A 19,768-nucleotide genomic window follows, 5' to 3' on the forward strand; every position below is an offset into this window, starting at 1 on the left:
TGATGGACATTTGGGTTGTCTCTGCTTTTTGGTTGTTATGAATAATGCTACTGTGAGCATGCATGTACAAATGTTTGTGTAGGAGTGGAATTACTGGGTCATATGATCACTGTGTTTAGTTGTTTGAGGAACTGCCAGACTTGTTTTCCAAAGTGGCTGCACCATTTTACATCCCACCAGCTCCAGTGTGTGAGGCTTCCAGTTTCCAGTTTCTCCACGTCCTTGTCAACACTTTTGTCATATGTCCTCTTGATTATAGCCATCATAGTGGGTATGAAGTGGTATAAAGTGATATCCCATCTTGGTTTTGATGTGTATTTTCCCGGTGGCTAATTATGTTGAACATCTTTTCACATGTTTATTGATAACTTGTATATCTTCTTGGGAGAAATGCCAATTCAGATCCTTTACCCATTTAAAAATTGGATTATTTTTTTAAATTATTATTGTAAGAATTCTTTATGTATTCTAATCACAAGTCCCTTATTAGATTTATTGTTTGCAGACATTTTCTCCTATTTTGTGGGATGTCTTTTCACTTTCTTGTTGGAATCCTTTGCAGCTCGGAAGTTTAATTTTGAGGAGTCCAATTTCTCTAAGAAACCATTGTGTAGGCCAAGGCCATGAAGATATACTCCTATGTTTTCTTCTAAGAGTTTTATAATTACACCTTTTATATTTAGATCTTTGATCTGTTTGAGTTAATTTTTCAATTTGGTTTGTGGTAGGAGTGGATTAAATATTTAAATTTAAAAAATGAAACCCTAAGAGTACTAGAAGAAAACATAGTAAATATTTATATAATCTTTGGGTGGAATATTTTCTGTGCATGGTACCAAGACAAAACATAAAAAGTGACAGATTAGGCTATGTAAGAAAGGTAAAATTTTTGTTCGTTTAATCACAAAGATGGAAGGTAAAAGACCTTGGGGAAGAATATTAGTGTGAATGCAGTTGTTTAAGATGTAATATTACAATTGCTATATGATTTTTAAATCCTAGATCTACCGTGATGATTTGGAAACTAAAATTACATCTAAGCATTCTTATTTAGAACTAGATTACAGTCAAAGAGTTAGTCTTATGGTGTAAAAATTTTTCACCAGTTGTTGTTGTTGTTGTTGTTGTTGTTGTGCAGGGAGTAAACTCTCGAAATCCTCGGAGACCTCCACCTAGTTCTGTAAATACAGGAGGTATCACAGAAATCATGGCAGAAGGAGGTGAATTAGAGTTTGTTAAAAGGATCATCCATGACAGTTTACAACTTAAAAAAAGATTAAGGTAAGTTAGTTATTACAACATGGGACTATTTTTTCCCTATGTAATTCTGAAAGAAACAACCTCACTTAGAGGAAATGTAATCACAGTAGCCTGAAGAATAAATAGATAAAAATGGAAATGGTTGCAGATCCTACAATCCACAAAGACCCTGTTTCTGAGGATGCTCTCGTGGCCTTAATTGATTTGTGTTTCTTGTAATCATCTGCACTACATGGATAGAAAGGAAAATATCGTATGATTGTATTGCTCCCATTGGTACGATACTGTGGTGGAACAAAACTGATTCAAATATGGCTTTTGATTAGAAAACAGATGGGTTCAGATCTGTCCCATGAACCAGAATAAATTTGTTGCCTAGTCCTTGAAGCAATTTATGTTCTTGGAATCAGTCTCCCAAACAATGACAGATGTGAGGACATTGAGCTGTCAAGAACTTAATGAAGGGAAACTGAGATCACTAACCAGTTCCAGAGGAGAGTTAAAGCTATTCCTTTTTAAAAGCTAATTATTTCGGACAACACGCCTGTCATTAAGCAACATAAGGTACTCGAAAAGTGCTATTTGTCTCGCTTGACTTCTCACTCTGCCAAGTGTTGTTGAAATGATGGATAATGTGGTAGTTCAAAAGTAAAAGGTCTTTTAACCCTAGCATTTAGCTTTGGGATGTAGAGATGATTTTTTAAATTGTGATAAAATATGTATGACATACAATTTATAGGTATAGGTTTTGGTGTGTGTGTGTGTGTGTGTGTGTGTGTGTGTGTGTGTGTGTGTGTGTGTTTTAGAGCAAAAAAGAGCTTGTGCAAGTGGGGGAGGTGCAGAGGGAGGAAAAGAATCTTAGTAGATTCCACGCTCAGCGTGGAGCCCAATGTGGGGCTCAGTCCCACCACCCTGCAATCATGACCTGAGCTGAAATCAAGATTCAGATGCTCAACTGACTGAGCCACCCAGACACCCCCAAAACTTACATTTTAACATAAAACTATACATTTTAAAGTGTATAGTTTAGGGGTACCTGGGTGGCTCAGTGGATTGAGTGTCCGACTTGGCTACGGTCATGATCTCAACTCATGGGTTTGAGCTCCACATCAGGCTCTGTTCTGGAACCTGCTTTGGATTTTTGTCTTCCCCCTCTCTCTGCCCCTCCATCACTTGCGCTCTGTCTCTCTCTCTCAAAAATAAACATTAAAAAAAATAAAGTGTATAGTTTAGTAGTGTTAAGTACATTTATATTGTAATGCAGCTAATCTCCGGAACTCTTTCTTGTAAAACTGAAACTCCCTACCCATTAAACTAAACAACAGTCCCTCTTTCCCCGCCTTTCACCCCAGTCTCTGGCAAACAGCATTCTTTGTCTCTATGAATTTGACTATTGTAGGGACTTTTTATAGTATTTGTCCTTTTGTGACTGGCTTCTTTCACTTAGCATAATGTCCTCAATGTTCATCCATGTTATAGCATGTGTTACAATTTCCTTCCTTTTTAAGGCTGAATAATATTGATATTCCATTGTATAGTATATACCACATTGTTTATTCATTTATCTGGTGATGGGCACTTGGGTTGTTTCTCTCTTTTATCTATTGTGAATAATGATGGTATGAACACAGGTGTGCAAGGATCTCGTAAGACCCTGCTTTTAATTCTTTTGGGTATAAACCCAGAGTGAAATTGCTGAATAAGGAAGACTTTTTTTCTCCTTCTTTTGGATTTATATGTGTTTAATGCTGCTTATCTTAGTAAAAGGCCAATTCCAAAACCAATGGATCTCCTAATTTTTTAAATGTGAGTTTATAGATTTGTGGAAAGCGACTGGATTTTTGGGTGGTCTGCCTCTCAGAGGATTTATTTATACCTTGTTGAAGCCAAAGGTTAATAAGTTTCTGCTTTAAATTGATTTGTTCAAAGACAGATTAGGGTATAAAGAAGAAAGTGACTTAAGTTACACTGAGCATTGGGAAGAGTCTGAATGAGTAAAGTAAACTTAAGGTAACAGAGCACTGAAACTTATGAAAAGAGGTACACAGGGCCATGTAGCCATTTCAGAATCTGTCAGCTTTTGAGGGGATGGGAGCCAACCAGGAAAATGAGGAAAGTTGTTTTCAGTAGGTCTGTTACTGAAGTCCCACGTGAACTATAAAAATATGTTTTATAGGAACACCATTCTAAGAGAAATTGATCAATATGTTCCAGATCTGCCTATACCTGGCTCTGGCTGCCCCCAGATTGAATGAAAGGTACACGTTTGCTAAGAAGGATAGATTGCAAGAGTTCATCATTCTTCTGGAGAGCTGACCATTTTGAGCTTGGTATCACAGATGGGAAACATTACCCATTTATGATTGATTTGAAAATAGGGTTCAGCAATCCTGTCCACTCTGTTAGGATTCATGCAGATTGAGAGGGATAATTAGGAAGAGAAGAACTCATTTTTACTGAAAAGAGAATAAAGCAGTATGTTTTGAGAGTATTGCTCATAAATCTTGTTTATAATATCACATTGTTCCATGTTGACTTTTCATTTGTACATAGTACCAGTTCATGTCCTCCTACATATTTTTATAGTTGACATAATGTTTAAACCACTATGCAACTCTGAAAACTGTACGCACATATACCTTGGATATACTGTGGGTTCAGTTCTAGACCACCGCAGTGAAGTGAATATCGTGATATTAAGCAAGTCAAATGAATTGTTTGGTTTCCTGGTACATATAAAAGTTACATGCACATACAGCTATACTACAGTAAATGTTCAGCAGCATTATATTATATATTTTAAAAATGTATATACCTTAATTAAAAAATACTTGATTGCTAAAAAATGCTGACTATGTGGGCATTTTCCCTCAACATCAGTGAGTTGTAATGTCTCTGCTGGTGGGGGCGATCTCAGTGTTGATGGCCACTGACTGTTGGTGGCTGAAGCTGGGGTGCTGTGTCAATTTCTTTAAATAAGAACAATGAAGTTTGCTGCATCAACTGACTCTTTCAAACAGTTTCTCTGTAGCATGTGATGCTGTCTGAAAACATTCCACTCACAGCAGACTTTTAAAATTGGAGTCAGTTCTCTCAAACCCTACTTCTGCTTACATACTAAGTTTATGGAATATTCTAAATCCTTTGTTGTCATTTCAACAATCTTCACAGCATCTTCCCCAGAAGTAGATTCCATCTCAAGAAACTACTTTCTTTACTCATCCACAAGAAGCATCTCCTCATCCATTCAAGGGTCATTTATGAGATTGCAGCAACTGAGTCCCATCTTCAAGTTCTAATTCTGGTTCTTTTGCTGTTTCCACCACAACTTTGCCTACTTTCTCCACTGAAGTCTGGAACTCCTTAAAGTCATTCATGCAGGATGAAATCAACTTCTTTCCAAACTTCTGTTAATGTTGATATTGCGACCTCTTCCCGTGAATCCCAAATGTTCTTAGTGGCATCTGGAATGGTGAATCCTTTCCAGAAGGTTTTCTTTTCTTTAAAAAAAAAAAAAAAATTTAAGTTTATTAATTTTGAGAGAGACAAAGCAAATGGGTGGGGGAGGAGCAGAGGGAGAAACCCAAGCAGGCTCTGCACTTGTCAGCACAGAGCCTGATGCAGGGCTTGAACTCATGAAATGCGAGATCATGACCTGAGCCGAAACCAAGAGTCAGATCCTTAACCAACTGAGCCACCCAGGCTCCCCCAGAAGGTTTTCAATATACTTTGCCCAGCTCCATGAGAGGAATCACTGTCTGTGGCAGCTATAGCCTTATGAAAGGTATTTTCTTAAATGTAAGATTTGAAAGTCCTTAATACTTCTTGGTCCATGGGCTCCAGAATGGATGTTATGTTAGTAGGCATGAAAACATTTATCTCATTGTGTGTCTCCATCAGGGCTCTTGGATGATGAGGTGCATTGTCAGTGAGCAGCAGGATTTTGAAAGGAATCTTTTTTTCTGAGCAGTAGGTCTCAACAGTGGGGTTAAAATAGTCAGTAAACTATGTTATAAACATTGTGCCATCATCCAGGCTTTGTTCCATTTATAGAGCTCAAACGGGGTAAATTTAGCATAATTCTTAAGGGCCGTAGGATTTTCTGAATGTTCAGTGAGCATTGTCTTCAACTTAAATCACCAGCTGCATTAGCCCCTGACAAGAGGATCAGCCTGTCCTTTAAAGCTCTCTAGCTATGAAAGTCCTAGATGATATCTTGTTTCAATATAAGGCTGTTTCATCTACATGGAAATCTGTTGTCTAATGTAGCCACCTTCATTCATTATGTTAGCTAGATCTTCAGGATCACTTGCTGCCGCTTCTGCATCAACACTTGGTTGCTTCACCTTACAGTTGTGTGTTATGGGGATGGCTTCTTTCCTTAAACCTCGTGAAGGAGCCTCTGCTAGCTTCAGGCTTTGCTTCTGCAGCTTCATTACCTTTCTCAACCTTCATAGAATTGAAGAGAAATTCTGGATTAGTTCTGGATTAGCCTTCGGTTTAGGAGAATGTTGCGGCTGGTGTGATCTTCTGTCCCGACCACTAAAACTCTCTCTCTGTCAGCAGTAACACTGTTTGCTTTCTTATTATTCATGAGTTCACTTGAGTAGCACTTCTGGTTTCCTTCAAGAACTTGTTTTTACAACTTGGCTGACAGTCACAGAAGGCCTAGCTTTTGGCCTGTCTTGGCTTTCGACAGGCTTTCTTCACTAAGCTTAATCATCTCTAGCTTTTGATTTACAGTGAGAGATGTGGACCCTCCTTTCACTGGAACACTTAGAGACCCTTGTTAGGGTTATTAATTAGCCTAATTTCGATATCGTAGTGTCTCAGGGAATAGGAAGGAGAGGGAAAGAGACGGGGGAACAGTGGTTGGTGGAGCAGTCAGAGCACACACAAGTTACTGGTTAAGTTCACCATCTTACATGGGTGCGACTCGTGGCACCTCAGAACAGTTACAATAGTACCAACACAGATCATCATGGCAAATACTGTAATAATGAAAAAGTTTGAAATATTGGGAGAATTCCCAAAAAGTGACAGAGAGACACAAAATGAGCGCTGGTGGTTGGAAAAATGATGCCAATAGAGTTGCTTAATGCAGGATTGCCACAAACTTCAATTTGTAAAAAAAAAACACAGTTATCTATGAAGTGCAGTAAAGGGAGGCATGCTAAAATGAGGTGTACTTGTATTTTGAAGCTCTGAAAAATAAGGGATTAAAAACAAGTATTTTAACCCTACCATCTGCTTCTTAGCCATCTAGAATTTTTTCTTATTCCTGAAAAAGTGTAGGAACTCAGCAGGGTTTTTAACATTATGGAGTTAAATTTGTTGCACTGATCTCCGTGATGGCACTCAAGATGCCTCACCTCCCTGTTACGATTCATGCCTCACCTAAGTCATGCACAGCAGCACCTGCAGTTTTATTTTGCATCTTAAAGGATTTTGCAGCTGGGATGCCTTTGGGAGGTAAAGGTATCCAGTATCTTAGTTTTACAGATTAGAAACTTGGGACCCAGATATCCTGATTTCTAGTCTAGTAGCCTGCAGCATATGCAGTCCTAGCGTACAGTTGGACTTCTAAGTAGACCGCCTTTTTGTTGTTGATGAAGAAGTTGCAAATGCTTTTCAGCCTTACCTTTCATTTTTGTGCCTGTGACTTAAGCTTACTTAATACCATTGTCTTTTGGGGGTGCCTGGGTGGCTCAGTTGGCTAAGTGGCCACTTCAGCTGAGGCCATAATGTCTCGGTTCGTGAGTTTAGGCCCCGCGTTGGGCTCTGTGCTGACAGCTCGGAGCCTGGAGCCTGCTTCAGTTTCTGTTTCCCTCTTTCTCTACCCCTCTCCCACTTGCTCTGTCTCTCAAAAATAAATGAAACGTTAAAAAGAAAATTTTAAAAAAAGAGCACTGTCTTTTTTAGAGACTCACCCAACCTTCTAAATAGATCAGTCGATATATTTACAGATCTATTTATACTCAGTTTCACTTAATCAAACTCCTTATGACCTGAATTTCAGTCTTGTAATTCATTGCTTATTAGGTCTGTAGTTCATTCCTTTTATGGCAATTATTTTATGATTTTTCAGGAGTCAGAGATCTGTATCTCACAAAGTTCCAACTTAATACTGGTTTCACCACTTTTCCTCTTCATGCTTTTTCCTTTTGTTCCCTACTCCCTGCCAGATGATGGATACTTCCTGGGTTTGTATATATAGTCCGTATATTTGGTGATGGGCAACAAATTGAATAATCTGTGCCTTTTTTTTTTTTTTTTAAGTTTATTTATTTATCTTGAGAGAGAAAGAATGTGAGGTGGGGATAGGCGGAGAGAGGGGGAGAGAATCTTAAGCAGCCTCCATGCTGCGGCACAGAGTCCGACGCAGTGCCCAAACCCATGAAACTGTGAGACCATGACCTGAGCTCTTATCAGGAGTCAGATGCCCAACCACTTGAGCCACCTAGGCACCCCTGTGCCTTTTGAATGTGATTCTTTAATCACATTCTTAATCACCAAACGTAAACTTCGTTTTTTATTGGTAAATGGGATAATAATAGCTACTTTAGATCTCATATTAAATAGGATCATTTTAACTCGACTGTTCTAGGAGTTCAGTAGATTTACATGCTGGTCCACTATGTTGAAAGAAAATGTTACAAATAACTTTGTTACGTTATTTTAATAAAAAGCCCCTCCCCGTCCCCTTCTTTTTTTTTTTTTTAAAGTAGATGCTAGTGTAGTTATGGGGTACTATAAATAATAATTGCAGGGTACGATTGTAGATTTTATCCCTGAGCCTTTAGTTAATTCTTCAGCTGAAAGACTCCCAACTTTGGAGATAATACCTCCTATAGCTGTTCAGAGAATGAAGAGAAATTACATATGAATATACATGTAGACTGAAGTGCTATCTAAATGTTACGTGTTCCTATTATTTGCGATTTTATCTCTTAAACAATATAATCACACAGAAAATTAGCAAATGGAGAAAACATTGATCTCAGCACTTTGATGCAACTATTAGCTTATTTTGGGTGCATTTCCTACCAGTTCCCCCTTTTTTTTATTCCCGTGGTTATAATCATAAATACCACTAATTTTGTTTTCTGCTCTTGATTTTTTTTCATTCCTGTGTTTCTTTGTGGCTAATGGTATGTGCATAGCAGTAATTTTAAGTAGCTTGACAACAGTCCACAATTAACTGATTCCTTATTATTGGGCACTATATTCTTTTTTTCAGTGTTACAAAGAACATACCACTTCTCATTTGTTACTGAACCTCCACAGATACATCTAACGAATCTGTAACGTGGGTGTCTATCTTTGACCTCTGATTTCATCTTTGATTAGGATCCATCATAGGGTTGCCGATCAGTAAAAGGGTTTCTTGGGTGTCATTAGAAAGAAATGTACCCCTTGCTCCAGTGTACCAACTCACTACACAGATAACGAATGTAGGGATGTATTGGGGATCAGATAATATACCAGCCTGTTCTCCGGTAGAAGACGATTTTCTTAGTTAAAAACCTAAAATGTATGTCTTAGTTTTGAGCTCCACAGGAAGTAGGTACTGGTATTTTGATTTTTTACTTCCTGCTAAGGTAGGAAGATAGAGAATTAAGCAGCCTGAAAGATAAGGGGCTACTTTTTTTTTAATGAATTAGATTATGTGCTTCTCATAACCTTAGTTTAGGTATCATGCATACATGCGTAGTTACATTCTCTTTCAAGTTTTAAGGGGGCAGAGCCTCATTGATTGGTGACTACTCTAAGGTCTTAGGGAGAAAAGGTTGAATCCAGTGGTTCATGCCGTGACAAGCTAGCTGTATCAGCTTTCATAGCATATCTACCTATAATAGGTTGTCACTGCTTAGTGCTACTTTCAGTAGTCGAAGTAGAGAGTTGTTAAAAGCAACAAGCATGTATTTTTAGTACATCAGGCAGTTATAAAAAGGAATACCAAAGAATGAAAAGCCTTGGTCCCACTACCTTGGAGATCTTATTGCAGTGTTTCTTGTACTTGTAAAAATGTATGTGAATCATTAAAGCTACTTTTTAAGAAGAACGGAAGATAAAAGTTTATTTTTAGTCATGTAGATTTGTAATGTGCGGTAGTTTAAATGATAAATTTTGAGATCAGGTGGACATTAGGGCTGTTCTGCATGTCGAGGGGCATTTATTCTGGTAATTCAATATAGGCAGCGAAATGTTAGGTTCCACAACTTAGGGAAATTTTTAGACTATGCTCATGTCCACTTTACATGCCAAACTTCTGCTTCTGTCTGTTTTTCTGTATTACGCTTTAGTTTAAGGTTTGGTGTTTTAAAAAGTTTTAAAATAACCAGTCCCCACTAAAAAGAACCAGTAGGGGCGCCTGGGTGGTTCAGTTGGTTCAGCATCTGACTTCAGCCCAGGTCGTGATCTCATGATTTGTGAGTTCAAGCCCTGCATCAGGCTGTGTGTTGACAGTTTAGGGCCTGGAGCCCCTGCCTTGGATTCTGTGTCTCCCTCTCTCTCTGCCCCTCCCCATTCATGTTCGCTCACACAGTCTCTCTCTCTCTCTCTCTCTCTCTCTCTCTCTCTCTCTCTCTCTCTCTCAAAAGTAAATAAACATTAAAAAAATGTTTTTAACAAAAAACATAAATAAAAAGAACCAGGCGCCTTGGAGAAATGGGTGATTCCACTGCTAGGTAAGTATAAGTTTAAGAAGAGCCTGGAATATTTTATGGTATCAAAAAGTAAGGAAGTGTTCAAAAAATGACCTGTCAGAAGCATACAAGAGGTAGCCCAAGCCAAATCTGAGACAATATGATTTCAAAATAAATAATGATAATAATTGATTTTAACCTATTAAATAAAATAAGCAAATGAAATACATAAAGGGGATAGAGGAAAAGTTCTTTGTCACAGTATCCCAACTAGTACATGCAGAAGGAACAATAAAGTGAGAAAAAACACCATTTTGTCATCATTATTATAATAATTGATTCATGGAAAATCAACAATGGAAAATTTGAGGAGGGACAGGATGTTAACAATTTCAGAGTATCTCCCCACAGATGACTTAACAATCACAAAGAAATAACGGTAACATTATAGTAGAGAAGCCTGGGGGACCCCGCCTTAAGCAGGTAATCACCTTCTGATGTGCTGCACCCAGGACACTACAGCACCCTGTGCTCTTCATGCCCAGCGTGTATAACTTGAACCTAACTCTGAGGAAACTCCAGACAAACCAATTGGAGGGGTTTTGTAAAACATTTCTTCAGAAATAGGAAGGTCATGAAAGTTACAAAAACAAACAAAAAAAGGACTGAGGAACTGTTGCGGATTGAAGGAGACTAAAGAGACTTGACACGTAAATGAAATGCAGGATCTTAGATCTTGCATCAGGGGAGAAAATTGCCATGAAGGACATTATTGGGATAATTGGTGAAATTTGAAAATGGACTGTATTCCAGATAATAGTATTGTATGAGTGTTAAATTTTCTCAATTTGATAATTGTTCTGTAGTTATGAAGGAGAAGGTCCTTGTTTTTAAAATGTGCATGCCAAAATATTAAGGGTTAAAGGGGCATGATGATGACTGTAGCTAACACTCAAATATTGAAAACAAAACTAAACACACATACAGAACAAGCAAATGGAGGAAATGTTGATTGATGAATCTGGGTGAAGAGTATACTGGAATCATTTGTACTAATTTTGCAACTCTTCTGTATGTTTGAAATTATTTCAGAATACTTTTTCTTGAAGCTGCTATCTCAGAGGAATTACTAAATGTTGTAATGAGTACAGTGTTACTTGCATCATTAAAATAATATAATGGGTTCAAAGTCTCCTGGGTAGCTAGATCTTCCTTTTGTTCATCTTTTTTCTACTTGCATTTTGATTAGTTGTCACAAGATGTTTGTGAGAGTAGCTAGGATCTGATGGGTAGGCATTTCTTAAAGTGAAGTCAGCTCAGAATTTTTTTTAATACATGCTATAACTTTGTCCTATAAGAAATATAAGTCTTTCAGGAAACAGTTAACTATACTGATGAGATTAAATCTTAGATTCACAAGTCTAGTATTCAGTTTACAGCAAGGGTTAAAAGAAATATGTACTTTGCCAAGTGTATGTTAACTACCGATGACATATTTAACCATAACAAGCCTTACTTATCTAAATATTTGCTTCCCTTCATCTCCTGAGGAAATTTAGAATATCTTTGATTTGTCTCTGTTCTGGACTGTTTCTTGGTTTCTGGTGACTCTGATCTAATCTGTTCAGGAATGGTAATCTTAAAGGAAAGGTCTTCACCTATTTTATACTGTTACTATTTGAGCACTAATTGCTGTTAATTTCTTTTTTTGTATCTTGTTCCTAAAATACCAAAGGCTTTTAATTCCTGGTTAATGATTTCTCCATTTATATACTGTCTTCTTAAAGGGAGCATATTGTTTTTGTCCTAAACATTTTAAAACCACCAAATGGAATTGATTGTGCTCTAAGTAAATTTACCCAGGTTTGTTTAAAGTGGTTTAGGTAAAACAATTATTTCTTTGTATTTTCAAAGGGGAAAATGATTGACTAAACAAAATAGGGGCAGTCACCTGTTGTTGAGCCCACAAATAATGAAAACAAAATAGTAGTGCATACTATTTCTAGAGCAGTATAATGGTATTTCTCATACTTCTGTAAACATTAAGATTTTCATTTATATTATTTAATGTATTAAGTTGGAACCATATGAAATGGCCACTGTATTTATGATACAAACCCGGATACAAAAACATTCTGTGCCTGCATTTATATCAAAGTCTAAAGAGGCAAAATTATTAAGACAGAATGACCAGGGGTCACTGGAGGCTGGGGTAGGATGGGAAAAGACTGCAAAGGGGCACAAGGGAACTATTTAGGGTGCTGTAAATGTTCTATATCTTTTTTAAAAAAATTTTTATGTTTATTCATTTTTAAAAGACAGAGAGAGACAGAGCACAAGCAGGGGTGGGGTGGAGAGAGAAGGAGACACAGAATCTGAAACAGGCTCCAGGCTCTGAGCTGTCAGCACAGAGCCTGACACGGGGCTTGAACTCACTGCGAGATCGAGACCTGAGCTGAAGTCAGACGCTCAACTGACTGAGCCACCCAGGTGCCCCTAAATGTTCTATATCTTGATTGTGATGGTGGTATTATACGCATTTGTCAAAATTCACTGAACTACATACTTAAAATTAGATTTAAAAAAAGGCGTGCCTGTGGGAATGCAAGCTGGTGCAGCCACTCTGGAAAACAGTTTGGAGGTTCCTCAAAAAATTAATAATAGAACTATCCTAGACCCAGCAATTACACTACTAGGTATTTATCCAAGGGATACAGGTGTGCTGTTTTGAAGGGACATATGCACCCCAGTGTTTATAGCAGCACTATCAACAATAGCCAGAGTATGGAAAGAGCCCAAATGTCCATCGATGGATGAATGGATAAAGAAGATGTGGTGTGGTGTGGTGTGGTGTGTGTGTGTGTGTGTGTGTGTGTGTGTGTGTGTGTATACACACACAATGGAGTATTACTTGGCAATCAAAAAGAATGAAATCTTGCTATTTGCAGCTACGTGGATGGAATTGGAGGGTATTACGCAAAGTGAAATTAGTCAGAGAGACAAAAATCATATGACTTCACTCATATGAGGATTTTAAGTGACAAAACAGATGAACATAAGGGAAGGGAAACAAAAATAATATAAAAACAGGGAGAGGGATGAAACAGAAGAGACTCTTAAATATGGAAAACAAACAGAGGCTTACTGGAGGGGGTGTGGGAGGGGAGATGGGCTAAATGGGTAAGGGGCACTAAGGAATCTACTCCTGAAGTCATTGTTGCACTATATGCTAATTTGGATGTAAATTTAAAAAAAAATAAAATAAACAAATAATCTAGCACACAGAAAAAAGGGGGGGGTGCCTGGGTGGCTCAGTCAAGTGTCCAACTCTTGATCTCAGCTCAGGTCTTGCTCTCAGGGTCATGAGTTGAAGCCCCACATTGGGCTCTGCACTGGGCATGAAACCTACTTAAGAAAAAAATAAAATAGGGGCACCTAGGTGGCTCAGTCAGTTAGGTGGCTGACTTCAGCTCAGGTCATGATCTCCCGGTCCATGGGTTCGAGCCCCGCACTGGGCTCTGTACTGACAGCTCAAAGCCTGGAGCCTGCTTCCGATTCTGTGTCTCCCTCTCTCTCTGCCCCTCCCCTGCTTGCAGTCTGCCTCTCTGTCTCTCAAAAATAAATAAAAACATTTAAAAAATAAAATAAAATAAGAAAATTTTACTGTATACAAGTTAAATCCCAATAAAGCTGATGTAAATGTAAAAATTCCCCTCGTGTCCCTTCTATTTTTGTTGTCATTCATTTATACGTATGCATATTCATAAGCATACATAATCAAATATGTTGTTGGTGATTTTTTTAAATGTTTATTTCTTTATTTTGAGAGAGAGGGAGAGAGAGAATCCCAAGCAGGCTCCACACTGTCAGCACAGAGTCCAGTGCGGGGCTGGATCCCACTAACCACGAGATCATGACCTGAGCCAAAATCGAGTTGGATGCTTAATTGACTAAGCCACCCAGGTGCCCATGGTATTGTTATTTTTAACAAACTGTTACCTGTGGCTTAATTAAGAATTTTAAAAGTTTTAGGGTATCTGGATGGCTCAGTCTGTTAAGCGTCTAACTCTTGATTTTGGCTCAAGTCATGATCTCACAGTTTGTGGAATCAAGCCCTACTTCGGGCTCTATGCAGACAGTGTGGAGCCTGCTTGAGATTCTCCCTCCCTGTCTCTGCCCCTCCCCTGCTTGTGTGTGCTCGCTATAAATAAATAAATAAACAAACAAACAAAAAATTTTAGAAAAAGAATTTTAAAAGTTTTGATTTTTTTGTTTTTTCAACTTCCACTTAATTTTTTCTCCCTTGTTCTTCATTTTATATAGATCTGAGTTTCTGACTGATATAATTATCCTTCTTGTAAGGCCTTGCAAATGTTAAAGAGAAGTTCTCTAGAGAAGGAACTGGCAATAAATTCCCTCAATTTCTGTTTGTCTGAGAAAGTCTTATTTCACCTTCACTTTTGAAGGATAATGTTGCAGAGTACAGAATTCTAGCTAGGTTGGTGGGTTTTTTCCTCTCAACATTTTAAACATTTCTCTCTACTCTCGCATGGCTCCTTTTTTTTTCTTTCTTTTTTTTCTTTTCTTAAGTTTCTTTATTTATTTTGAGAGAGAGCTGGTGTGGGGAAGCAGAGAGAGAGAGGAAAGATAGAATCCTAAGCAGACTCCGTGCTGTCAGTGCAGAGCCCAGTGTAGGGCTCCATCTCACAAACCTGAGAGCCCCACACTGGGCTCCATCTCACAGACTGTGAGATCATGACCTGAGCTGAAACCAGCAGTCAGATGCTTAACTGACTGAGCCACCCAGGTGCCCCCCTGCGTTGTTTCTTAAGATGAGTTTGATGTAATTCTTTCTTTGTTCCTCTATAGATAATGTGGCTTTTTCCCTTTGGCTTCTTTTAGAATTTTTTTCTTTATCTTTGGTTTTCCATATTTTGGAAATCTCATGCCTTAGTTGTAAATTTTGTGTGTGTGTGTGTGTGTGTGTGTGTGTGTGTGTGTGTGTGTTTCCTGTTCAGTGATCCCTCTTACCTTCCCAAATCTGTGGTTTCGTGTGTCTGGCATTAATTTGGGGGAAATTCCCGGTCGTTAGTGTTTCAAATGATTTTTCTGTGCCTTTCTGTCTTTTCTTTTTGGAATTCCAATTATACATATTTTACACCTTTTGTAGTTGTCCCACAGTTCCTGGATATTGTATTCTGTTTCCCTGCCCAGTGCTTTTTCTCTTTACTTTTCAGTTTTGGCAGTTTTGCTGAGCTATCCTCACACTCAGAGATTCTTTCTTCATCTGTGTCCAGTCTCCTGATGAGCCCATCAAAGGCATTCTTCTTTCCATTACAGAGGTTTTGACTTGTAGCATTTCTTTTTTCATTTTCTTAGAATTTCCATTTCTGCTTACATTGCCCATCTGTTCTTACATGCTGTCTGTTTTATCCATTAGAGCCCTTAGTATCTTAATCATGGTTGTTTTAAATTCCTGATCTCATAACTCCCACGTTCTTGCCATATGTGGTTCTGATGCTTGCTCTGTGTCTTCAAACTGTTTTTTGCCTTTTAGTATGTTTTGTTAGTTTTCTTAATAGAAACACATAATATACTGCGTAAAAGGAACTGCTGTAAATAGACCTTTAGTAATGTGGTGGGTGAGGTGTGGAGAGAGGGGAGATATTCTGTAGTGTGAATAGATCAGTCTTTTAGTGAGCCTGTCCCTCTGGATTGTGAACTTCACACTTGCTTCTCGGTCCCTCCTTACTCTCTTCCCCTCCATCCTGGTGGGACAGGATGGCTAGAGTAGGCTGGAGTTGGATGATGCCATTCCTGTATGTCAGTTAGGCTCTGATAATACCTTAACAGGTTAAGATCTGGTTAACTAGTTTCTCTTGAGGGCAGGCCTCGTTAAGAACAGGATGCTCTAGAGGATTACTCCTTTTCTCTTTTCCCTGCTGGAAGCACAGAGAATTTTTCTCCCATATTCACTGTGAGAACCTGGTCAAGCTCTTGGATGTAAAATTGATAAAAGTTTTGGGGTCCTGATGACAGAGTCCTCCTGGGTTTTTTCTCTCTCAGACCTGTCCCTGCTGAGTCTCCAGCAATTTGTCAGCTGCAGTTCAGTTTCCCTACCTCAGCACTGATTCCCATGGAGGTTTTGCTCTGGGATTTTTGTTCTGGTGAGTTGTGATTCTTTGTATTCACCTGTTGGTTTCTCTAATTTTAGAATCAGTGGTTTCCCCTGTGAATAGTTGCTTCTGTGATGGATATAGGAAGAGTTAATTTTTTAGTTGGTTCAGCCTTTTACTTAAACAGTGTGGCAACTTCCAGCTTCTTAACATGTTGGACTAGAAACTAGAAGTCTCCCTATATATTTTTATCTGTTTATTAATCTTAACTGAGTTGTAGGAGTTCCTTATATAATGTTGAATAGAAGTCTTTTATAGGATGTATTTTGCAAGTATTTCCTCCCAGTCTGTGGTCTGCCTTTTTATTTTTATAACCATGTTTTTTGAAGAGCAAGCCTTGGGTACCTTTGTTTAATCACCTGCTCATAGGGCACTCCTGGGTGGCTCAGTCAGTTAAGCATCTAACTTTAGCTTAGGTCATGATCTCGCGGTTTGTGAGTTCGAGCCCTGCATCGGGCTCTGTGCTGACAGCTTGGAGCCTGGATCTTGCTTTGGATTCTGAGTCTCCTTCTCTCTCTGCCCCTCCCCTGCTCTCTCTCTGTCTTGCAAAAATAAATAAAATGTTAAAAAAAAAAAAAAGTTTTTTTAAAAATCACCTGATCATATAAGCGAGTCTGTTTCTGGACTATATTCCATTGTCTTGATCTGTATGTCTATATTTATGCCATTACCATATTGTCTTGATTATCGGAGCTTTATACTAAGTCTTGAATTCAGGTGGTGTAAGCCCTCCAGTCTTGTTCTTTTCCAAAAAAAATTGTTTTGGATATTTGAATTCTTTTCTCTTTTTTTTAAAGTTTTTTCATTTATTTACTTTGAGAGAGAGTGCATGAGCATATACCAGGGAGGGACCGAGAGGAGGGGTAGAGAATCCCAAGCAGTCTCTGCTGTCAGCACAGAGCCTGATGCAGTGCTCAATCCCATGAGCCATGAGATCACGACCTGAAAACTATGATTCTCTTACTGTTTTCTAGTCTAATTAGTTATTACAGCCTGAGACCATATTTTGTATTATTCTAATCCTTTAAAAGTGTTCTAAGACTTGTGGGTCCTGGCTGGCTCAGTCAGTAAGGCTGTGGCTTTTGATCCCAGGGTTGTAAGTTTGAACCCCATGTTGCATGAAGAGATAGATTACTTAAAAATAAAATCTTTTTTTACAAAAGTGTCTCCAGCCTCTCTGTACTTTTGTTAAATTTTTTTTTCAACGTTTATTTATTTTTGGGACAGAGAGAGACAGAGCATGAACGGGGGAGGGGCAGAGAGAGAGAGGGAGACACAGAACCGGAAACAGGCTCCAGGCTCTGAGCCATCAGCCCAGAGCCCGACGCGGGGCTCGAACTCACGGACCGCGAGATCGTGACCTGGCTGAAGTCGGACGCTTAACCGACTGCGCCACCCAGGCGCCCCCAGCCTCTCTGTACTTTTAAGATTTTCTCTTTATCTCTGATTTTCAGTAATTTAAATATTTTTTTAATATTTATTTACTTTTGAGAGAAAGAGGGAGAGAGAATGTGTATGTGTGTGAGTAGGGGAAGGGCAGAGAGAGAGAGGGAGACATAGAATCCAAAGCAGGCTCCAGGCTCTGAGCTGTCTGCAAAGAGCCCAACTCAGGGCTCGAACTCATGAACCGTGAGATCCAAAGTCCGTCGCTTAACAGACCGAGCCACCCAGGCTCCCCTGATTTTCAGTGATTTAATTGTGAGGTACCCTGATAGCATTTTCCTTATGTTTCTTTGTGGGGTTCATTAGACTTTGTGTGTGTAGACTTATAATTTTTTTCAATTTTGGAAAAAATTGGCCCTTTTTTCAAATATTTTTTGTCTCTTCTTCCCTTTTCTGAAATGCCACTTAATGTGTATTGCTTGATACTGTCCCACAGGTCATAGGTGCTATGTGTATTTTTTTTCCCCATGTGCTTTATTTTGGGTAGTTTCTGTTGGTATGTATTCAGGTTCACAGGTCTTTTGCAGAATCTCATATGTTGTTAATCCTGTCCAGTGAAATTTTAATTCTAGGTATCATAATTTTCATGTCTAGAAGTTCCATTTGGTTGGTTTTGATATCTTCCTTTATACTCCGTACTATGTCCATGTTTTCTCTTGTAGTATATTTCTAAGAGCTGTTTTAATGTCATCATCTGCTGACTTCATCATCTCTCATTTCTTGATCTGTTTCTAATAATTGATTTTTTTTTTATCCTGGTTGTAAGTCATTTTCCTGCCCCCCCCCCCTTTTTTTCCTGCCTGTTTTAATGTCTGGTCATCTTTGGTTGGATGCTACATATTGCAAATCTTATGTTTTGGGGTGCTGCATTTCATTGTGTTCCTTTAAAGAGTGTTGGATTTTGTTCTGATGTTTACTTAAGTTATCTGTGATCACTTTGGTCCTTTTGAGTCTTGCTTTTAATTTTAAGCTTCATTAGGGTAAAGATAGAATAGCCTCTAGCCCCATTACAAAGCAGCATCCTTTCTAGGACTCTACCAGATGCCCCTTTATTAACAAGGGTTTTTTGCTTTGGCCAGTAGAACTACAAACTAGTCCAGCTCTGTCTGGACTCTAGGAATTGTTCAGCTGACTGCTTTCTGGGAATTCTTTCCCTAGCCTCACAGAGTTCCACCTCACACACATGCAGATCATTATTCTGCAGAATATTCCAGGGAACTCTTCTGCAGATGGCCATAATTCTCTATGCACCTCCTTCCTTTCTTGTATTTTGCCCTTCAGATTCTTACTGTGTGGGCTTCTGAAATCCATCTCTCCCTCATTAATTCAGCAAGATTATTGGGATCTGTTTGCATGACCTTTCCCTGCATTGCTGCTTGGAAAATTTCCTTCAGGCAGTAAGCTCTGGCAATTATGGGGCTCACCTCATCTGTCTGAGATCATAGGTCTTCACTGTAGTTGTCCAATGTCTGAAAAACAATTGTTACGTATATTTTGTCAAGTTTCCTAGTTGCTTGTGATGGAAAGCATAGTAGTTAATCCTTCATAGGCTAAATTCTATTCTTTTACCTTTTAACCAGTTCACTCCATCTTCTCCCCACTCCTTCTTCTAGATTTGTATTTACTATAGAAGAAATTGACTTCATGTTCTTTTGAAACACTAATATAATGTCCTTTAATTATTTGCAGGTTAAGCCATCTCAAAATACAGGTTCATGCCAGATTTTATAATTTCTGTTAAAATGGTATAGGTGGTGTTTTGGAGAGGCTAAGTGGGTTTTGTTTTTTGTTTTTGTTTTTTGTTTTTTTTTTTTTTTTTTTTTGCTTTGGGCTTGTTTTCATTTGTTAGGTTTGTTTTTTTCCTAAATACATGATGTATAATTTTTGTTATTGTCACTTGGAACTTAACTCAGAATTTTTTATGTCTGTTCTCATTTTGTTCGCTTGAGAAATACTTAATTAAAAAATGTAACCATATGAAACAGTGTTTTACTTCTGCTTTTTTTTCCCCCCTAGGTGGTACAGCTGTATGCTGGGGAAAAAATGCAGCTTGGCTCCTCTAAAGGAAGAACTTCGCATACAAGGGGTAAGGCTTTATCATTGCTGTTCTGGTGTATCTACTTGTGATGGCAGAGTGTAGAATTTGCTTTTATACTTTAAAACTCTAAATTTGTTTGTTTATTTTTGAATTTTGTAATTCTGGGGCTAAAAGAGGCTTTTTATAAATTATTTTTATAAGGC

At 38.4% G+C, this 19,768-nt stretch overlaps 1 protein-coding gene across 1 annotated transcript in view; it reads left to right on the top strand.

Annotated features, from left to right (window-relative positions):
* Positions 1 to 19,768, top strand: part of METTL16 (methyltransferase 16, N6-methyladenosine) — a 73,647-nt gene that overhangs the window by 41,353 nt on the left and 12,526 nt on the right. Inside the window, exons 6-7 of the mRNA XM_047080669.1 lie at positions 1,139 to 1,281; positions 19,544 to 19,613. Coding sequence (XP_046936625.1) covers positions 1,139 to 1,281; positions 19,544 to 19,613 — 213 coding nt within the window. The remainder of the gene's footprint in view (positions 1 to 1,138; positions 1,282 to 19,543; positions 19,614 to 19,768) is intronic.

This window comes from Lynx rufus, unplaced genomic scaffold (assembly GCF_022079265.1).
Source record: "Lynx rufus isolate CCGP_SWC_20201006 ecotype Redwood Valley unplaced genomic scaffold, mLynRuf1.p SCAF_18, whole genome shotgun sequence".
Lineage (NCBI taxonomy): Eukaryota > Metazoa > Chordata > Mammalia > Carnivora > Felidae > Lynx > Lynx rufus.